Source organism: Diabrotica virgifera, chromosome 4 (genome assembly GCF_917563875.1).
Source record: "Diabrotica virgifera virgifera chromosome 4, PGI_DIABVI_V3a".
NCBI classification, from domain to species: Eukaryota; Metazoa; Arthropoda; class Insecta; order Coleoptera; family Chrysomelidae; genus Diabrotica; species Diabrotica virgifera.
In genome coordinates, this window is record NC_065446.1 from 92,665,405 (window position 1) to 92,675,006 (window position 9,602).

The 9,602-nt window shown below is 35.0% G+C and overlaps 1 protein-coding gene across 1 annotated transcript in view; it reads right to left on the reverse strand.

Annotated features, from left to right (window-relative positions):
• LOC126883060 (peptidyl-prolyl cis-trans isomerase FKBP8-like) overlaps nucleotides 1-7,052 on the reverse strand; it is a 28,233-nt gene extending 21,181 nt beyond the window's left edge. The window contains exons 1-4 of the mRNA XM_050648270.1: nucleotides 6,888-7,052; nucleotides 6,331-6,748; nucleotides 5,997-6,205; nucleotides 837-1,131 (exon numbers count right to left, since the gene is read on the reverse strand). Of these exons, the coding sequence (XP_050504227.1) occupies nucleotides 837-1,131; nucleotides 5,997-6,205; nucleotides 6,331-6,711 (885 nt within the window). The 5' untranslated portion in view covers nucleotides 6,712-6,748; nucleotides 6,888-7,052. The remainder of the gene's footprint in view (nucleotides 1-836; nucleotides 1,132-5,996; nucleotides 6,206-6,330; nucleotides 6,749-6,887) is intronic.
• Between the last annotated feature and the right edge of the window lie 2,550 nt (nucleotides 7,053-9,602).

Sequence of the window (9,602 nt, forward strand, 5' to 3'; positions counted from 1 at the left end):
GTGTTATGTTCGTGTAAAACTCCCTTAACCATGAATGTAGGTTGGTACTACTGTCATCTGAACGACAGCTGTCAGATACTTAATACTGCGATAGAAAATGGAAACCATGTGCATAATTCTTTAAAATAAAGTATTTTACATCGAGTATTATTTCATTACAAATACTTACGTCCTTTAAGTACAAAGGACTTGACACTGATAAGTCCTTGAAATAACGTCAACCTCACCACCTTCAAGAGGCTTCTACATGCCTAGGCCATATAAATTTCTGTTACGAAGAAACTCACTCTGAACTTTCTATGGACAATGTCGCATGAATATCTTTCCAACAGTAAAATTTTCGTTTCAAATTTAAGGTAGAACATTTTTGTATAGAATATTGTTCACGCAAACCCGCTCAAAATGGTGTAACTTTTTACTGAACAATATGTGGACCATATAGAACAATTTGGTGTTGGAGGAAAACTTTTATTTTGGATGGCGGGGTTAGTCCTTTTTTTTGGACCAATTATACTATACTACCTCCGTAACTTTGGAACCGTTAGTTTTAGGGGGATTATGCATAGGACATTTTTTATGGTGTAACTTTTGACTGAACAATATGTGGACCATATAAAACATTTTGGTGTTGAAGGATAGTTTTCACTTTGGATGTCTGGATTTGGGTGTAGTTATACTATACTATCTAGAGGTTGAGCTCTACTGTTTAAAGAATAGCAATTACAAAAGTTTAAAGAGAAGAAACTCCCATTAATATATTAAATAACTCGAGTTCTTATATTTAGCTATTACTGAAATTCTCTTAATGTTTTTTTTTAAACTTACTAAATACTTACCATGGCTTTCCTGTAATGTGCTTTAACGTTATTAGGTTGGCATCTAAGTACAACTTGTAAGGAATTAAGGGCAGCACTGTACATCTCCATTTTGATTTGTGCAGCTGCCATATTATTACAAACACTCACTCTATCTTCCAAAATACTCTGCAAATCTGAATCTGATACTTCGCCTTTAGATTGATCTCCACCTTCCACTTCGTCTAAATAATCTAGTGCTCTTCTATAGCATTGAATGGCTATATTGTTTTCTCCTCTAGTATACCACCAATTCCCTCTTTCTCTCTTCTTATTGCTGGAATTTGAAGTGTACTTTATTTAATCCTTAACCCGAAACATGGTAATGCAAAAACATATAGTCTGTTGGATGAGTCTATGGAATTAAAAACAACCCTTCCAGAGTGGAATACATTCCCCAGATATCAAAAACTTTTCAGACAAAAAATATGATCAATAGGCTTATAATAGGAAGGTACCTAAAGTGATATATTTTTTTTAAATATCCTTAAATTCTTTGGTAGGACATGGGACAACTGTGTCCCAGTAGTGTTTTATATTGGGACAACTGTGTCCCAGTATTGTTTTATATTGGGATCAATGTGTCCCATTGTCAACCTCAACAATGAAACTTGGCCATCGTAAATTGTAAATTTCCTACAATTTTCAATGTCGGTCGATAGATAAACAGGAAGAAGTTTATTACAGGCGGTGGAGTTTATTACAGCATTGGTCTCAATAAGCACAAGATGTTGGGCATTCCTTTATACAGGCAGTTGAGGTATACTTCGTCTAATTTACTTACTGTTGCATGTCATCCGTGTCATAGCCTGTGACGTCACATGATATCAACACGAAATATTTAGGTGGTAGGTGTGTTCTTTTTTAGTATCATTTTGCCAAGTACACTGGAATTATAGCCACTAGACATATTTTATTATATACGCGTAGAAATAATATTTGAAGATTTCTATTAATGTTAACCTAAAGAAATACATAATAATATGTTTCATTTAATTTGTATAAATGGATTATAAAGCGTTTTTATGAAGCACATTTGTTCAGAACACACTGTAACTGTAATCGAACGAAGGTGACATTTTAGAATAAATTGGTAACATTTATTTGACAGTTGCGGTGATGACACTTCATATTTGTTTATATTCTTTACTATAAGTATTTGTTTTATTATATTTACTGTTTTTATTATTTACTTTAACGTAAGGTTATAACTTAATTATTGTTCTCTATTTCTTAAGTTTTTATTTACTTACATTGAATATTAATTTGTTTTGTTGTATAATCCACGTTTACAATAATTATGTGATCTATTTGATTTAAAATGAATTCAGGATTTTTTTATACTTTGGCAACTATGTCAACTTAGCTCTCCGGAGTAGATAATGACGTGAAACGGTAAGTAAATTAGATGGACTGTATTTATTTATAGTCATTACTGCAGGTAAAGAAACCTATTCTTCAATTTTATTTTTCCTTGTTATAACCATATATTAGTGAGAATGACGCACAACAATACAAAAAACAGGATAACACTGGAAGGAAATTTTTCAGAACAATTCACAGTGAATAAAGGACTGAAACAGGGTGACCCTCTATCTACAGACTTATTTAACTTGGTACTAGAGCACATAGTATGAAGGATAAAAATTAGTACAAGCGGTACCATATTTAACAACAGACAGCAGTTTACAGCTTACGCTGATGATCTAGTCATCCTAACAAGAACAAAGGAACATCTCCAAAAAATATTCCAAAAGTTCGAAGCGGAAGCAAAAAGGTATGGATTAAGAATCAACCAAGGAAAAACACAATACATGGTAATGAAAGGAGATATAAATAAAGAGGATAACTATATAAAAATTAAAGGAGAAGGAGATGAATATAAATTTAAGGAAGTAGCAGAATTCGAATACCTGGGAGTGACTGTAACCAGTACTGGAAGGGAAGGAAAAGAAATAGATAAAAGATTATTGAAGGGAAGTCGAGTTCTGGGTGCCTTAAACACGATATTAAAAGCAAAAAATGTATCAATAAACGCGAAAATCAGAATGTATGAAACGATAATACGGCCCACAGTGTTGTATGCGAGCGAAACGTGGGTAATGAATCAACAAGAGGAGAAGAAGATACAGATATGGGAAAGGAAGGTCCTGAGAAAAATTTTTGGAGGTATACAGATAGCGGAGAAAACCTGGAGGAGACGAACAAATGAAGAAGTAATGAGGATGTATGGGAGACCAAAAATAACGACAAAAATACGAGCCCAAAGAGTTAGATGGCTGGGACATATTACTCGAATGCCAGAAACTAGAAACATCAAACGAATATTGAATGACAGAGCATTGGGAAAAAGGAGACGAGGTCGCCCAAGGAAGAGATGGTTAGAGGCTGCAGAGAGGGATTTGGAAGAAATCGGGGTGAAGGACTGGAGAAAGAGTGCAGAGGACCGAAAAGAATGGAGAAATATTATCCAGAATTTAGAAGCCGTAGGCCTATAAGGCCTGTTAGCGCTGTTATATATATAACCATATATGCCTCGTTATAGAGGTGTTAGTTCAATAGGAATTTCATGGGACATCTAGTGTACCTCGTTATAAGCGAAACCTCATAATACCCGTGTTCTTTATAGAGAGTTTACTGTATACGAATAAATTTTGAAAAAAATGGAACTTCATTGTACAAGAACACCTATTTCTAGAAAATTTGAGGTTATACAATCGAACTAGGCATGAACAAGCAAAAACACATACATACTTCTAGATAAAACAAAACATAAATAATTATCCTTACTAATTTTGAAGACAAGTAATGGTAACCTTCTTACTACACTCCAAACAAACAGCCTTTGACCAACCGACATATACATAATATGTCTTCCTCATTTATGATGATAAACAAATGCTACACAATTCACATTTGGTTTGTCCAGTTACAATTTCTTCTAGTTAGTATCTCATTACCAATCAACAAATTCCAAATATCTGACTTAACATGCTTATTTCCTGGAGTTCTGATTAATGCTGTTAGGCCTAGTAATCCTCTGATATGTCATTGGCTCTTTGTGTTTCTCGAATATTCTGTTCTCTGCCATGTAAAGCCACTTTTTCTTTTGAATATGTTCGCATGATTCACTTCTGCTTATAAAGAATCAGTTCTAGATTGTTGTGGTTCATAAAAGGGGCTTCTTCACTGCTAGTAATTCACTCTGCTGAATTACATAGTCAGGATCTTCGTCTGAGTCATCTATAACATCTGTAGTCTCCTTATCAGTCCCTTAGTCTGATAATTATAAATCTTGATTTTCAGAACCAAGCAAGGCTTGTATTTTGTTAATAAAATCTATTTCAGTCAGATTTACTAGTTTAGTATGATTAATAGTGTTTAGTGACTGTAATCAATACTGAACAAATAACGAAAATAAAATACCTTGGAATTACAATGTCCAGCTATGGAAACTTGGACAAAGAAGTTAGAGATCAAGTACAAAAAAAGTACAAAAAGCAAATAGACTGGCAGAATGCCTTGATAACCGTATATGGCAAAATCAACAGATTGACATTGAGATGAGAAGTCAAGAGTTTATAAAGCCAGTGTAAGACCAATAATGACATGCATCAGAAACAAGACCTAATACAGCCACAACACAAAGACTACTAGAAACGACAGAAATGAGTGTATTGCAGGAAAAAGTAAAAGAAAGAAAAAGTAAAAGAACTACAGGAAATACACTGAGAGATTGAAAGAGGAGTGAAGGCATTAGAAGAAAATGTAATGTACATTGTATAAACTAATGGACACTAAATAGAAAAAAGAATGGAATACCCCACATTAAGCAGAATGGGCAAGACACAGAGATAAATCACCAATCAGTAGAAGCAGTACCTATCAGCCGACCACGGAAATGATGGAGTGACAACCTTCCATAGAGAGGTACCAATCTGCGAATGAACAAGCAGATTTGCTTATAATGAGAAAGAAGATGAAGAAGTATGATCACTGATGCTGGGTCCTGGCCTATCCATGCTCACTACAAATATACAATACAGTGGAACCTCGATAAGTCGGCCCCCGATAACCCGGAGGTCCGGCTAACCCGGACCGATTTTCATCAGACAAACATTTCAACAATAAAAATGTATGTATTATGTTAAAACATTTTATCTGTAGCCGCTTCTGGAATGTCTTAAAAATATCGAGTTTCATTGATAAAACTTGGCTTGGACCATAATATAATATTTGAGAGATAATGGGTATTCGTAATTTGAACTATACGGTAAAAATGACTCATGGCACACGGCGGTAGCGGCGGCAGAGCGACAATCATTATCCATTATCAGGCTATCGCAAACAACAGGCACCTTTTATTGCTTTATTTATTTTCAACTGTCTTTTAAAAAATTATTTTTAGAACAATGGTCTTTTAAACTTTAAACAATGAAAGAGCCACATTCTTAAATAACATAACATCGCTCCGATGGCAGACGAAATTGACACGTAACCGAAACTGACTGAGTTTTTTTTTACCTAGAAATGAACAATACTCTATCTATACTGTATGTGCTATACTCTAACTCTATAAAATATACAACTATAATAGGTAAGTTAGTTAGATGTGTACTGTGCATATATATTTCATGTTATTTTAAATATAACGGACTTTATCTATAAGTATACCGTATTTTATTAATTTTTACAATGCTCTCCGGCTAACCCGGATTTTCGATAACCCAGATCAGCAACGGTCCCGATTAATCCGAGTTATCAAGGTTCCACTGTATATTCGAATAATTATGCTTAAGTACTATAAACAAAATATAAAATACCTTGTTCACTAATACACAATCTGTAACAAGTAAAAACACTGTAATCACTGTAAAAATAAAAACACTGGCCAAAATACCTAGCCTACTGGAACCACACGTTAACAAAACAACTGTTGCTATGATACAAACAGTATAAGAGTTCTGGTGACACAGTGGGACTAAGCTTTCTAGACTGCTACAAAGTTATTTAAATGAATGTGCAAGTAAGGCCTGCACTGTTGCCGTGATCAGCAGATATTCAGGGGCTTTGGAAAATTAGAACAATATTTCGGATTAAGTGTTAAATTATGGAAAATGGAATAAGTCATAAAATATTTACCCTTTAACTTTTCTCAGAGTAATAGGCATCATATCAACATCATCTTCTGGCTCAACATTTACTAGCTCTACATCATAGATAACTAAACTATCTCCTGGAATTTTTGAAGGCAATCCTTTTCTACCAAAGGCCAGCCTGGGTGTAATTTTTAACCTACATTTTTCTCCAATATTCATAAGTCCTAGGGAGACATCAAGTCCTTGTATTACCTAGAATTACATAAGCAATTTATAGAATTGTTAGATCTACAAGCTAAACAAATAGTTAACTGTCAATCGAATTTGGCACTTTTGAGTGATGATTCGTGTAAATATTAATAAAAAATAAAAATTACATCAGATTCTCCTAAATTTAGTTCGAAATTATCAGCACTGTCCACTAAAGTCTCATCTTCGAGGTAGCAACTGTAATTTATAATGCACTTTTCGCTTCTTTGTGGTCTAGTGTCTGGTTTACCTTCAGCAATGGTCTTTTTCATAATAGCCCCACTGCCAAGAAGATCAACCCATTCTGGTTTAGGTTCTTCAGGTTCATTGATTTTTTCTTTCTCTTCTTCGGGTATATTTTCAACTTCATCGTTTTTACTGATATTGTCTTCACTTGAGCTAATGGGTTCTAGATCGGGTACGTCAGATTCTTCTAGAATGTCTTTGCCGGAATCGGAGGAAATTACACTTTGGGAGGATTTTTCGTGTTCAATGAATGTTTCGGACATTTTCACTATTCGTATTTTCTGTTTCTTGATTGAATAGCTAAAAAAATTAGTATGTTAGGCCCGTTTTTTATAAATACCAGAAACAAATGAAAATAACCTAATCTTATCTCTAATAATTTTGACGTGAATAAAATTAAATTGATCAAAAGTGAAAGTAAAGCAGAATAGGTACTTACAAAAATAATTATTTTTTCATCATAAAAAATTTTTTTTAATAGTACTGAAATTTTTATTTCGTTTTTTTAGTGTCTGACAACTTATTTTTTATCGGGTTTAAGGTTATGAACTTTGACGTTTAGACGGATTAGAGATGGGCGTTGAAAATGTTCATGGTCATGCGATTTTTTAACTGAACTTTAACAATATGGGTATTTTAAAATGTAGCTGAGCTACATTTTATGTTTGTATAAAGAATTTGACGCACATAAACGAGATTTCTTCAATGTACATACTAAACATTTTCAAGATCTTTTTACAATTTTAAGATTGCATACAAAGAATTCTTCAAGAATCAAGCGAAAAGAAGTTGTTATTGGAACGTTTTTACTTTGTTATAATTATTATAATAATTTACACCCATGTCTTTATTATTTAATTATATAGTTATTGCAATTTATTAGATACACAATAACACAACTATTTACAATACATATACAATAATTATTTATTACTGGACGATAAACACTGGACGAGCTCATGCGCAAACCTTCGACTGCCTTTAAAATCTAAATCATTTCGCTTTCGCTTAAATATTTTATGTCCCGTTAGCTCAATTTTTCTTAAATGTACTAGAATAGAATGGAACACCTTCTCGAGCCTTTTCTAGAAAGACAAGTCGGTTTACCGCTAGGATAGGAAAGAGTAATAGCCGAGTGGCGTAACAATGCCCCCACCTTAACAGATGGTTAATCCTAGAACCTTGTCGGGACTAAAACTTGGTGCTGGTATCGGCAACTGGGCCTACTTTTACAATTCTTAGTTGTATAAAAGTGACAAGGGACGGTTTTTGCTTCGCACCAGTAACCATGCAGATTGCAACAGACAAGTATCTGGACTTATCGATGAATCAATGTCTTTAAAGATTTTCTCCGTCATATTTCGGAGAACCCTCCAACCCAATTGGAGGCACTCTAGCTTTGGGATCGCTAGCTTTTGCACGTTTGACTCCAGCACGTGCTATATATACCTTGTAGGTAGGTTGGTCTTGTACAGTGTCTTTTGTTACCAGATAGAAAAGGTAACGTATTGAATCTTGGAGTTTCAAGGTTTTCCCGGTAGCTGGTAGTAGGCATTGAAGTTCTACAATTCGATCAAACTTTCTTCGAAAGACGAATGCCAACCCTTAAAGACGGACCCTTTCGGGCACGAAAGTGCCCGTAAATCTTGATTTTCTTCAGTGGTAACACATGTCTTCTTTTATTTACCGGTACCCCCATATGCCTCTATGAATTCCTCAAACGTGAGGTCAGGTACTTCTTGAACTTGGTTTACTTTCACCTATTTATCTACGTCGTGGTCTCCTTCGAATGGCGCCAGCCGGTTATGGTATAGGTTAGGTACTATCATCGACTTTCCCCTCGGTTCTTACTTACTCGGTCTGGACCTTCCCAGAACTGCTGTAACTTGGGACAACAACCCTTTCGCTTCTTTGGGCTATATATATAATAGTCAGACTTTGGATATATACACACCGTTATTAGGCGTCAACGCCCTTCGGTAGGAATCTATGGAGGAGTCACCAAGCCGCAAGCCCTTATCCCTTGCCGTACCGCTCCTCCATAGGCCGATCAGACACCAGTTTATTCCAGAACAAGTCATAGATTCTATTGAATTTTAGACTACCAACGTTGGCCTTTTATTAATTTAATGACCTGGCTGAGGCTCGAACCGTCGATCGCAAATCCACTAAACTTGTCGATCGACTGCGCCTCTGCAAACTGGGCCGTCGTGACCACAGTCAGACTTTGTCATTCTTCTTAAAACATTCCATTTCTGTACCGTTTCTTCATTCAGTCGCTAGTGATCTCTAGATCAGAACTGACCATCTCTTGTATATCGTCCATTCTTCTTCGTAATTCGTTCTCACAATCTTCACCAGCTTTAGCTACATCTTCTCTAGGTCGATATCCAAACTCTAGATTACAAGGTAGTCGCATCCAAATAAGACTTTTGCTGGTGTTTGGTCCGTTCATTCATTAACAGATCTGTAGGCCATTGCGAAGAACAGAAGGTACTGGTCCTCGTTGGTGATTGGACATCATCTTAATTTGTCAAATAATTGCAGACTGTCTTATTCATAATACGCTCTACCATTCCATTTCATCCGATTGCAGATGATATGCTGTCTTGTCTTGTTCATGCCTAGTTTATCACAGATTCCCTGAAACAGATCGTTCTTGATGCTTCCTTGGTCACTATGGATCTCCAAATCGGCTGAAGTATTCTTTGTTAATATACCTACATTATTGTAATGTAATTGGTTTTTTGTAATTGTTTTGGCATACGGTTGCGGTTTGCTTTCTTACAAGTTTTAAGTTGTTATAGGAATGTCAAACTTCATTATTCCATGATAAACATAATAAATAAAGCTAACATTAACAAGATCTTTTAAAATTTTTGCATTACAGTCAAGTGTAATTTTCAAATTCTTGTCACCTTCAGTTTTAATTGAAAAATACCGCTCTCTAGCCAGCTTCACTTCGGTCTTCATTTCTTCATACGATCTACTTAGCTAGGTTATTTATACCAACACTCAATGATAAAATACCTCTTATTGATATATGGAGAATAGCGGTCTATGCCTAAAAATTACGTATGGCACCATGAGAGGAAATAAATTTACACGAAGAATTTATAAGCTAATATAATTTAGGTTTTTTCATAATCAAGCC